Source organism: Lygodium microphyllum, chromosome 30 (assembly GCF_053477565.2).
Source record: "Lygodium microphyllum isolate KBCC chromosome 30, Lygodium_microphyllum_v1.1.10, whole genome shotgun sequence".
In the NCBI taxonomy this organism is placed as follows: Eukaryota; Viridiplantae; Streptophyta; class Polypodiopsida; order Schizaeales; family Lygodiaceae; genus Lygodium; species Lygodium microphyllum.
In genome coordinates, this window is record NC_141164.1 from 98283322 (window position 1) to 98296329 (window position 13008).

The 13008-nt window shown below is 37.9% G+C and overlaps 1 protein-coding gene across 13 annotated transcripts; it reads left to right on the top strand.

The window, feature by feature from the left end:
- Positions 1-1459: 1459 nt before the first annotated feature.
- On the top strand, positions 1460-9360 carry LOC148010158 (pentatricopeptide repeat-containing protein At2g33680-like). Of its 13 annotated transcripts, XM_087673131.1 has the most exons (4): positions 1461-3418; positions 3500-3562; positions 3803-4420; positions 4822-5490. In XM_087673131.1, exons 1-4 carry the CDS (start codon positions 2503-2505, stop codon positions 4926-4928), a joined length of 1704 nt encoding a protein of 567 aa, XP_087529257.1. In that variant the 5' UTR covers positions 1461-2502; the 3' UTR covers positions 4929-5490. The 13 variants fall into 13 exon arrangements, with proteins under 13 accessions (XP_087529260.1, XP_087529259.1, XP_087529257.1 ...); XM_087673134.1 differs by lacking the exon at positions 4822-5490 and adding an exon at positions 9292-9359 and having other exon boundaries at positions 1460-3937; positions 4325-4420; XM_087673133.1 differs by having other exon boundaries at positions 1460-3937; positions 4325-4420; positions 4822-5492.
- The last annotated feature ends 3648 nt before the right edge of the window (positions 9361-13008 follow it).

Below are 13008 nucleotides of genomic sequence, written 5' to 3' on the forward strand. Positions count from 1 at the left end.
TTTCCACTTGCAATCTCAACATGAAAAGGCATATTCTAAACATCATGCATCCTCTTGTGACATCCCATAATGGATCTATCATGATCAAAAACCCCTCTTTGGGAGTTAAATACCCTCTCTATGAGTTATTGGATCTATTACATGATTTTCTACATCCACATGAACTTGGACATTGCAACCAACTGTTGATGGTAATGAATTCATCAGATCCATAACATACAGCCGTTTTCAAATGAGAAAAATGTTCTGAAATTCAACATTAGCATATGAAAAAACTTCGAGGCTAGGTCACAACAATAGAAATAGAGAGAGAGAGAAAGGAAAAAATGGACCATTAAAATGTTTCAAAAACAACTTTATAATTTGCAAGAGACAAACAATGTATTTCAAAATGGAGATCTTCATCAAATAACTCATTTACTAAAACTTGTAGAGATTACATATATCAATCAAACTATGGATTCAAGGACGAGCCTATACATCAATTCACCTGGATTAACATAGCAAAAAACCTATTATAATAAACTTTCAAAGAAACAAGTTGTACACCAAGGGCATTGTTCTCCGGTCCTCGTTCGACCAAGCTCTCATTCTTGTGAGCAATTAACTCACATACTCCATCCTCTATATGACCTGTACTATTAATAAGGTCTTTCAACTTCTCTTCTTGATTATTAGTAAATCTAGCATGTGGCCCCAATATTCTCTTGATCCTCTACAAATGGCCACCAATGTTCTCACTAAGAGAAATTGAAGCTTTTTGACATCAAACTAGTGTCTTCACTTGCTTTTCAATCCCATCCAAGCGATGAACGATCCTCAAGAAACCAGTAGAACTATCATGCCCTCCAACATGCTTGAGTGCACGACGAATTGCTTTCTTCCTTGTGACCTCTTTCTTTTTGCGTATATTCATTTGCACATTAGGAATGCAGTACACAACATTTTCTACGGACACATTCTTGTTTGTTGTAGAAGCCTCCATACTGCACAAAACATATGGGTTAACTTTGAGGGCAAGAAAAACTATTCTCAAAACTTAGAAATAGTGAAAACTCCTAGATGGCATTATATTAACCTTCTAATGTGTTAAATCTAATTTCGACAAAGGTCTAAAGTCTTAAGGGCCTAGATTTTGAGAGAGAGAGAGAGAGAGAGAGAGAGAGAGAGAGAGAGAGAGAGAGAGAGTCACCTGTTGATGACCTATTGCTGCCTGCCTTCGCTGCGTGCCTCTACTCCCCTTAATGTTCTCTTGAGTGACCACCTTTGTTGCTGGAGAGAGAGAGAGAGAGAGAGAGAGAGAGAGAGAGAGAGAGAGGAGTCCGCCAATTCAAATTTGCGTTGGTATATGGTTTGGTATGAGAGCTAGGTTCAAGAGCTCTTTGGTACTTCGGTGCTGCCCGGTTCACTCAAATAATAAAGTAGTATAGATATAGATATATATATAGATTTAGAGCCCATTTTGATCCTCTTGGACAATTCACAAGTTCTTGCTGTAAGAAGTGTTTCCCACGCGCAATTCTACATTACAATGACTGAACATCCAAGAAAATTTGGAGACGGGAGCGATCAATAAACAGTCCTGGAAACTTCTAGAGCAACCCTGTCATCGAAGCACAAGCTATCTCGAGAAGCAGGATGCATGTGTTTGGCCACGGCAGATTACGTCAGAGATCCTCCCTCCCTTCAGAAATACCTGGAAGAGTCCTGCTGCACTTGATAGAGAAGTACTTCACAATTTTCCAGGCATGGCCAGGTGTTGCATAGGTTGCCGAAGTAAGAAGGAATATCTTCAAGCTTCCTGCGGGTTGAGGGAGCAGCCTGATAATGGTGTCGCAGTGATGATTATGGTGCAGCATTATAGATCCACTGCTTAGAGTCGAACTAATAATAGATCCTGAGTGTGGATGCTAAGCTCTAATATGCAGGATTGCAAGACTTGCTCTAAGCTTCCGTGTTTACGCCAATTCACATTCCAGCTTCATCATTAAAAGTTACATCAGACATGTCCATATTATATGCATAAGGCACGATTCGGATGATAAACAGAAGATTGCACACCTCTACCTAAGCAGATTGCACACCTGGATCTCTGCGTCTGCAGGGAATGGCAGGAGAAAGGGCATATTGAGAGCAGGTCATCATCCCTCATTTTGGGAGTAACTATTACAGGTGTTTCCCGAGCAGTAAGCATTGCAGTTCAGTCGCAACTCTCTTCTCAATCTGTGTAGGTCCAAGGATCCACTGTGATGCTCCAAGAGGGGTTATCTGCAAGTAAAAAGATGTTCAGAAGACAAATGGAAGTAGATGTAAGAGAACAGACCAAAGACATTCATCTTCTTCTTGATACTGGCCAGCTTCATGATGCTGTTTAGGCTTGTTAATGCAAGATCTGTCTGCCAAATAGGCATACGTGAGACAATCATTGTATTATTATCAGTAGTTGCAAAGTGCGGTTGAACGTTGTACTAGGGAGGAGGTCTTAATCAGCATGCTTGTTTCATGACAAGTCTGTTCAAAGCAAATGCAACTTTTGGTAAATTTATTGAGCCAGATGTGTTTCAATGGACAGCAAGTATATTGGCACATGCAAGGCTTGGACAAGGTAAGCGAGCTATCGAGTTATACAATCAGATGCACTTGTCAAATGTGATACCAGATGCTCACACATATGTGGCCACTCTTAAAGCATGCTCTAGTGCTGCTGCATTAGATCACGGAAAGACGGTTCATGTTTGTGTTAAATGTCAAGGTCTCAATACAAATATCACCATCGGGAATGCACTTATCCACATGTATATCAAGTGTAGAAATCTTGAAACTGCTAACAATGTGTTTATGGATATGCAAGAACATGATGTTGTGACATGGAATACTATCATTGCAGGCTACGTGCACAATAACTGTGGTCTTAAAGCATTTGATTGCTTCAAGCAAATGCAATTGGAAGGTGTGTTAGTTGATCATATTACATACATAAGCATTCTGAAAGCTTGTTCTCTGCTTGGAGCAGTTGGTCAAGGTAAGCATATTCATTGCATCATTATCAAGTCATGTTTCAGGTCTGAAGTGCAGGTGAAGATTGGCAATGCTCTCATTGACATGTATACAGGTTTTGGTACCATAGAAGAAACATGCAAAGTCTTTGAGAGAATGCAGGTGCGAGATATTGTGACATGGAGCACTATAATTCATGCTCATGGCAAACTTGGGCATGGCTTCAAAGCCTTACAACTTTTTGGGCAAACACACGAGGAAGGGCTAATCCCAGACCAGATAATGCTTATCAGCATCCTTGAGGCTTGTTCAAGCATAGCAGCTGTGGATTATGGCAGAGAGATTCATGGCTATATCATCGAAATAGGCTGTGAGACAGACGTATACGTTGGAAGTGCTCTCATTGACCTGTACAGCAAATGTGAGTGTCTTGCTGATGCTGATAGACTTTTTAGAAAATTACCGAAGGTGAATGTTGTGACATGGAGCTCACTGATTGCAGCATATGCAATGCATGGACAAGATCAAGAGGCCTTGTCTCTCCTTGCAAAAATGCAACATGAAGGTGTGGAGCCAAATCAGATCACCTTTGTAAATATCTTAAAGACTTGCTTTAACTCAATGGACCTACCACAAGGCAAGGTTCTCCATAACCAAATCCTTAAGAGAGGGTTTGAGAATGACTTGTTGGTTGGTAGCACTCTAATTCACATGTACACTACTTGTGGCAGCCTTTTAGATGCGCAATGTGTTTTTGATCTCTTGGAAAATCGTAATGTAGTGACATGGAATGCATTGCTGGCAGGTTATGCTCATCATGGTTGTAGTGGCGAGAATCTTCACTTATTTCTACAAATGCAAGAGCAGGGTGTGGAACCAAATGGGCCGACTTTTGTCAGTCTCTTGAAGTCATGCTCAAGCTTGGGATCTCTTGAGAAAGGTAGACTGATTCATGGCCTGATTGTGGAAAGAACGTTGGATTGTGATGAACATATAGGGAGCATCCTAATCATTTTCTACATGTTGTGTGGGAGCCCTAATGATGCATGCAAAGTCTTTCAAGTTTTACCAAAAGAAAATGTTGTGTTATGGAATGCAATAATTGCAGCATGCACCCAACATAGAGACTTGGAATTGGTTGGGCAGTATTTTTGCCAAATGAAACACAAAGGTTCAACACCAAATGATGCAACATTTGTGGGTCTCCTTTCTGCTTGCAAAGAACTAGATGCAGGTGTATCTCTATTTAAGGCAATGACTCAAGACCATTGCATTACACCAAAATTCAACCACTATGAGTGCATACTCAACCTTCTTTCATCTGCAGGCCACCTAAATGATGCAGAGTACTTGTTCTCAAGCATTCCATTGCAGATTGATTGTGTTGGCTTAGTTTCCTTGCTCAGTCGTTGCAAAACATATGGTAATGTGGAAATAGGAAGACGATGCTTTGATTATTTGATTGCTAAGAATAGTACTTATTGAGTTTTATGTAAGCTTATTGCAAGTATGTATGCCATGTGAGGGCAAATGAGCATGTCCAGAAGAAGTAAGGTGTAAGCATTTTTGAAATAAGCAAGAAAAGATTGTCAGTTTGAGGTGGTAAATATGGTGTATGCTTTTGTTGTTGGCAATTGGAGATCTGCAAACCATTATTCAATCAAAGTTGAGAGGATAGACTGCAGAACTAGAGGAATAAAATACAGAGTAAATATAAACCTAGTTCTGCAGAATGCTTAAACAAATAACTTTGCCATGTGTAAACAACCTACGACACCCAGACAATCCCCAACTCCAGTAACAATCTGCACTACTGGCTTGCAGGCTGCATTCATGCAGTGAACTTTCATGGGGACAAAGCAGTAGTAAATCCTTCAGCATTCACTGATAGACAGAAAGTGACCCATGAACTATCATTTGGAGTTCATTAAAGGCAACATATTTAGCCGATGATTATTAAACATTAGGACTGTAGCCTTTCATTCAAGATTGCAGCAGTTTAGATCCACATTTCTATCAGACACATCAACAGCTTTCCACCATGATCTGTGCACGTTGCAGCTTCATGTAGATGTAAATTGGCACGGTCTTACTTTGCAACAAAAAACTATAATTATTTGAAATCAATGCTTTTTTTGTAGAAGAGGTCATGTTACCACTTGTACAGGAAGATATGAATTATTTGGTTTGTGGAATATCTTGATTGTTACTTGGCAATCAGTGTTAGTTAGGATACAAGCTGGGTTTCTCGTGATTAGGTTTTGACAGCCACCTTGGTGTGCTCAGATGTGCAGACCTAGGACTTGAATTTCACCAATTGAAAATAGAGAATTTTAGGAGATTAAGAGGCCAGCCAGCTAATAGGGGATTTGGGGCTTAATTTGCTATCCAAGCACAGTGAAAACCGATTCCCCAAGCAAACCAAGGGGCAAATTGGTTTGAAGGTTTGTTGGCCATTTGTGATAGCAAGAGGCATTTGGATCGACATAGTAGATTAAAGGATTTGAGTATACACCATGCATTTGCAATACAAGTTAAAGAAATATTGCAAGGGAAGCGAGTTTGGGGTCAACTAAGTGTCCAATGTCCAAGATAGTTAGTGGTTATATTTGCATTTAAGTTTACTATGAATTTATTTGCTTGCTGTCATTAAGTTAAATCAGCTCATTACCATTTTTTTTTTTCAAAGGAAGATTGGTTTCATGGACTATGATGGAGCTTTGGCAAACATCTTAGTGTCTATGGCCCAAAGTAGTGGCTATTGTAATTCATATTCTAAACTAAATTGATCATCCACATTAACCATTGCTAGTATGATTCCTTTTGAGGCATTCTTAGACAAAAATTGGATGTTTCTTATTTCAGGATATTCGATGTGATACTTATTTTCACATTCCAAAGAAGTAAAGTGATGTGTTTGAGTCCGCATCCAATAAATATGCGTTTGTTAGTTAGAACTCTTAGTTATCCACAAGGGTACAAGATTTATTATCCCATCTCACATCATGTATATAGGAGCTGAGATGTGTGGTTCTTTGAGTTTCCAAGTGGTAAAGGGAGGTGAGGAGTACATTATTTTTGGAGATCCGATGTGACAGTGGGGCCTTGGAGCTTGTGCTTATGGAGCATATGTCTCTTGAGGCTCCACCTACAAACGATGAGATTATTAGAGAGAGAGAGAGAGAGAGAGAGACAGAGAGAAGTTAGTGAGAGTGTGTATAGAGATAGAGAGTGCGTAAGGTGGAGAGAGAGAGGGGGGGAGGTTGGTGAGAGTGTGTATGTGTAAGTGAGAGAGAGAGTGTGTGTGTGGTGAGAGTGTGGGAGAAAAAGAGAGAAAGGGGTTAGTTAGAGAGAGAGATTGAGGTGGAGAGAGATTGGTTAGAGAGAGAGTAGGTTAGTTGTTGGAGAGAGTGACAGGTGAGTTGGAGAGAGAGTGTGTGTGAGTTGTTTTATTATTTATTAATTTATTTTTAAATCTTTAGTTTATTACTTTATTTATTTTTGTTATTTATGTTAAGAGTGAGTGTGGGTTAGTTATGTGCACGTGCGTGTGTGTGCATGCGTGTGTGTGATGGTAAGTTAGGTGCTTTGTACATTTTAATTTATTATATTGCTCTTTGTTGGTGTTTTGGTTGCATGTTTTTAAGCAAATGGGTTTTATTTGCAAGGATTGGTCTTTTGGGCAATTTTTGATAACAATTGTCCAAGTTAGTGATCCCTCTCTCTCTCTCTCTCTCTCTCTCTCTCTCTCTTGCGAATTTTATAGATTTCATAATGAGAAAGAGTAGGTTAGTTATCTTGGTTAGTTAGTTGGTTGGTTGGTTTGTTGGTCAATTAGGTGGTTAGAGAGAGAGAGAGAGAGTGTGTGTGCCATGTAGGATAGGGAGCCAACATTGGTAAAGAAGGTATTACAAGACTGACCATTGGTAGAAGGTCATGGAGTAAGAATCAGAGTCCATTGAGTAGAATGACACTTGGTATCTTGTGCCTTGACCCACTCATTGGAAGGGTTATTGGAGTCGAGTGGATCTTTAAGTTCGAGTATATTAGTGATTGTACACTTGACAAGCACAAGGCATAGTTGATTTCTTAAGGCTTTGCACAACAACTCGTTGTTAACCATAACTCGCATGGCCATCATTTGGATGGTACTAGCTCTAGCTAGCCATAAAAGATGGTCGGTTTACTAGTTGGATGTCAAGTCAACCTTTTTGAGCAGTGACTTAAAGAAGATATGTGTGAGCAGCCTCATGGATTTTCTCCCTTAGGTGGTAAGGTTTATAGGTGAAAGAAGGTCCTCTATGGCCTCAAACTGGCTCCTTGTGCATGGAATGAGAAGATATACTTGTTCCTTTAAGAGTTGTGATATTGAAAATCCATGTTTGATCCAAATTTGTATGTCTACACATTAGCCTGTGGACTATAGTGTTTGAACTATGTGTTTTATGTGGATTATCTCACTTTGACACGTAACCATACCCATATGGTCAAGCATACTAAGGAAACACTTCATGCAAAGTTTCAAATGATAGATATGAAGTTTCTTCATTTCTTCCTAGGTCATGAGACATGACAAACTGAGAGGGGGATCTTTCTCTCTCAACAACAGTATGTGCAGGTGCTCTTGACTACTTTGAGATGATGGAGTGCCATACCATTTCTACTCCCATGGATCTAAATTGGAAGAAAGCTTTAGCCCATGTTAACTTATGAATGGTAGATGCTTGTAGATATCGATAGTTGATTAGGTTTTTGATTTGTCTTTTGAATACTAGGATTGACATGTGCTTTCTAGTTGGCTTGCTTGTGGGGTTCATGAACTAGCACAAGAAGATTCATTGTTAGGCTACCTTGAGAATATTGTGGTTCTTGAAGGGAACCCCTGATCTAGGCATATTTTATCCAGTAGTGGTGGTTCGATGTCATGTGGCTCGAGAGTTCAATTGGGATAGTGATGTTGATCATAGGCGATCAACTACATGCTATTGCTTTTGTCTAGGTATAAGTGCAATTTCTTGGAGCAACAAGAAGTAGCCTACATTTGACCTTTCATCTACAGAGGTTTGATTACTAAGTAGCTTGTGAGAGCATTTGGCTTTGGAGGTTATTAAAGGAGCTTGAATATTCACAAATAGGGCTATCACACTAGTGTATGACAATGAGAGTTATATAGCCTTGGAATTTGGCACATAATCTTGTATTTCATGCACAAATAAAGCATATCAAGATGCAATATCACTTCCTTTGTGAGAAGATCTTGGATGGGACTATTGATGTGGAGTGTTGTAAGATAGCAGACAATATGGCAAAATTTTTCACCAAGGCACTTCCTCATGCCATTCTTTATCAGCATTCTAGATCCCTTAGCCTTATGCCGTGTCAAGATTTGAGAGAGATGCTAGAGTTTTGGTCACCTTTAGGATGGGTACATGCATGGTTAAGGCAGATTAGTGCAGTTTATTTATCATTGCCTTGTACAAGAGTAGTTTGGGTAGCAGTTTTGGGTGGCCACCAGGTTTGGGCAGCAATTAGGGCAAGTCATATAGTGTGGGTAGGTTGGGCTGTGTGCCCTATGCCATTCAACAATCTGCACAATATTTATTATAGTGTTTGTATATAGTTGGCATGTTCAGTAGTTGTCCAACTTTAGACCTAGCGAACTTGTTTCATTCTTTCATTCTTTCATTCTTTCTGTCTTATTTAGGGTAGGCCTACCCATGGTTACATTCACTCGATCGTATACTTTCTTAGGATGAAAAGTAAGATATTTCCTTCCCTTGTAAACAAGGAACCACTTTTTCTTAGATTAGAAAGATGGCTAATGTAGACATTTTTAGCATTAATTTTATATATATCTTACTTTGATGTCTAGCATGACTTTGATGCTTTACTCACTAAACTTGGGTTTCAAAGTGTAAGGAGGCTATAACATCTATACTAGAGCCTTGTACAACTTGCATTAATAGCTTGAGGGTAATCTCCATGCTTATCATAGCAAATGCTAACTTAAAGATTCCTAGCAATAGTAATAGTTTAACTAACGTGCATTGAGCACAATAGTGATAAGTTGGTTAATTTACTTGATGTTCAAATCCTTTTATGTTTCTTTTATGAGATGATCTCTAGCATTAATAGTATGGGAGTTTTAGGTACTTTGTTTCTTTTGCAAAGTTAAGTATATTAGTTCATAGCATAGTGTTCTTTATTTTTACTGTGTATAATGATCATGATTAGATTTACTTTAACATTAGATTTTCTTGTCCTCAGGGTTTAATTCTAATAACATCTTTGTAGGTGCGATTGGGATGACAACAGGGTACTGTGATGACGCGTGCAATACACATTAGAAGCCAAATTTCTCACCTTCTTCTTATACATGGATGTAGGTAATAGCTAGACCCTTTATCCACTTAGGATTGGAAAAACTACTCCCATGGATTTCTTTTCGACAAAATCGACTTTCTTTTCTTTTTCCTATTCTACTTACATGATCAAAGTATAAATGTACTAAATTTATTTTAATAAAATTGTATGTAAAGTTAAATTAGGTTTTTTAATTTTAAGGTAAATTTATATATATATATATATATATATATATATATATATAAAATTTATTAATTTTCACTAATTCCATAGGTTTCATTTTTTGAAGGAAATAGTAATACAAACACACACACATCTTGCACATACATCGAGAAGTGAGACTTGACCGATCTCCCCAACAAACAATGGCTCATAGTGTTCAAGCTACATCATCAAAATAATGCCAAGATATATCCAAACCATTTATACATTGAAAATTTCAAGGACTGTAGACTACTCTTCCACAAGGTTTATTAGGCCCTTCCATTGTGTAGGGAGATCATGACAAAGTTTGGTAGGTGCTATGCATTTAAGAGGTGTAATGTTGCAAAAGAAGACCCTTTTGCATATAAGATTGCATGGGAAAATTTTAGGGCAACCGTGCAAGACATGTGCAAAAACAAGCTTGGAGGGTTGGAGAAGAAGTTGGACAATTGGAGAAGGGGCAAACGACATATTTTAGGGTGGCCTACATGGGTCAAACAGAAAGACCAATTATACATAAGGTGCAAGCAACATGTGCATTGAGGAGGATCATGTTTTCAAGTCAAGACCTTTTGAACTAGATTACATTTTCGATTTGTAGGGCATTGCTAAGAGGTTCTAACAAGATGCACACAGAAGTTGAGTAGGTTACATGAGCTGAGGGCATCTCTCCAATGAAAAAATGAGAGCTTATTGAGGGTTGAGGGCTCCAATGCCATGGCTAAGAGAATTAAGGATGACATTATCATGTTTGAGCAACTAGAGGAGCTAAACTAGCAAGGTCAAGCTAAATGAAGTGGAGGCCAATTTGAATGCGTCGAAGTGCGTGCTCTATTGACTTGGAATAACAAAGGATTTGTGGCTTCTTACCCAAGAGATGGAAGGTCAACATGTACTTTTGCCTTATCTTTTGGCATCATCCTTTTGTTCTGGTAACTATTGTACTTTGGTAGCCTAGTATTGTATTTATTTTGGTACCTTTTGAAAATTTCAAATCATTTTAGAATGTTTTGGTTCTTTTGGTACATTTTCTCCAAAACAATTTTGCATAATTTGTAACATTTTGGTATATTAAGCTTGGTGTTGACCCTCATGTGCATTGAATATCGTATGGGTTATCACCAAGCAAGGGAGGCCCCTCACTATGGTAGAGGATACCCACATCACTTGATGGTAATCCCCATATACACAAAACACTCTATGGGTCACCACCAAGTGAGAGGCGGAGGGTCCCCTTATCGCTTAGTGGTGATTCGCATGGTGTACCAATCATCGTATGGGTCACTACCAAGCGAGGGAGGCCCCTCACTGCGATGGAGGGTCCCCCATCACTTGGTGTATAGATTACCACTAATTGAGAGAGGCCCCTCGCTATGACAGAGGGCCCCCCATCGCTTGGTGGTGACTCTCATGTGAACTTTTTTGGAGGATCCCTCATCACTTGGTGGAGGACCCTCCACTGCTTGGTACTTTTTTTAGTATTTTTGGTACAAATATTTTTTGGTACTCCCCATCCCTTGGCGGAGGATCTCCCATCACTTGTGAGAGGATCCCCATCGCTTGGTACTTTCTAGTATTTTTGATATTGTTTGATACCTTTTGATATTTTTGAATATCAAATATTGTTTGGTACTTCCTATCACATGGTAGAGGATCCCCCATCCCTTGGCAGAGATCACTAGGGGAGTTTTGAGATCTTGAAAATGCCATGTAAGCAATCCTAGAGAGAAAAAATATTTTTGAAAATAAAATCATTAATTAAAAATCTAAAACTTTTATATTTTGATAAGTAAATACATAAAAAATCATTAATAAGTCATCCTCGTGATATTCTCGTGGTCACATCAAACCTAGAAATCTAGGTGGACATACAGGTGACAAAGGTTGTCATAATGAAGATCTTACTCATCCTCATTCAAGTGAAAACTAATATTCAATTTGAGATTTGTTTGATGTTTGATTACTTTCCTCCATTCTCACTCTCTTATTTCTTTTCTCTCCTTACCAGTTTCTTCTTCATTTTCCTTCTTATTTCTAATTCACATAGTTTTTCAATCCAATCTTCTATTTACATCCTTGGATATGGATAAGTCATCTAATGATCTCTGTAGCTCTAATAAAAGACCTCTCTATAATCTTTATATTGAGTTGGATAGTAAGTATGAACTAATAAGGAAGAGAATAAAACCCATTACTATTATAAAGTCTACAAAACATATACTCAGGTTTGAAGGAAAGAATAATCTTGATCTTTGGTTAGATAGCGGGCTATATCCCAAAGATCCTAGCAAAAATAGCACGCCGTCTTTCTATAATAGCTCTTCACATTGATGAGGTTCATTTGGTGATGGTTATAATGGATTTGTAGGGTATACACTTAACTTGGTTGCAGAAAAGGATGTCCTCAAATTGGAGAACCATCTTTTATCAAAATATAACAATGAGTTATTGCAAAAGCTAGAGGATCCATTTTTTTGGAGAAACACATCAAATCTTATAAATGAAAACAAAATATTTTAGGCCTTCAAAAACGTTAAAGGGCTCTTAAAAATATCGAGAGTCTCAAATGAGGAGGAGGTGGATGTAGTAAAAAAACCCAAGCAACAAGGTATATATTTTTTACTTTAAAAATATTAAAAATGGCTTTGTTTATAATTAATTGTATTGATTTGTGATGTTAATTTTGTTTAGATCTCTTTTTCAACCAAATGCAAGTGAAAGAGATTCATTAAAAGCATCTCAATTTTATTATCATATTCTTCCTTCAATAGTTTTAAAAGATATTTTGGAGAAGAATAAATTTAAAAAGGCAAAGAAATAATGCTTGGAGTCATTTACGGGATACTGAGTTAGTGCGAAATACATTAGACATTATTGGTACCAGTCGAGATGCTTATATGCAACTTTTTCAGCTTTTACAATTAAATATGAAGCAAGGATAGGTACGCAATTTCATACTTCCAAGGCCATCTATGGTTAGAATTATCAGACAGAGAGTGAATAACAAAGTGATGGAGATTCTAGGTGAGCCTTTCCATATCAAGGCTAGCTTCAAGGGCAAGAAAAAGGAAGTTGTATTCAATGAATTTAACAATATTTTTCTTGACTTGCCCACTCTACAATGTTTAATGATAAGATTCCATGACTTGTCACTAGAAGAGGCACAAGGAGTGGTTAAACTTGATGAAAGTGAGATTCTGAAATGCAAAAAATTAGAGAGGGTTTCTATTACCTTGATAAATAGAGCACTTTCATCAGGTCATTATAATTACTTAATATCATTTAGTGTTCAATATGAACATAATATTTGGTGTGGCTAGGAGCATTTGAAGTAGATACAGAGGATTTTGATATATTGTATTGGGTTTTTTTTAAATTAAACACCAATACATGATGTTATTAAGAGAGACAATAGATAGAAGAAGAGCTATTTCTTGAAGAAAT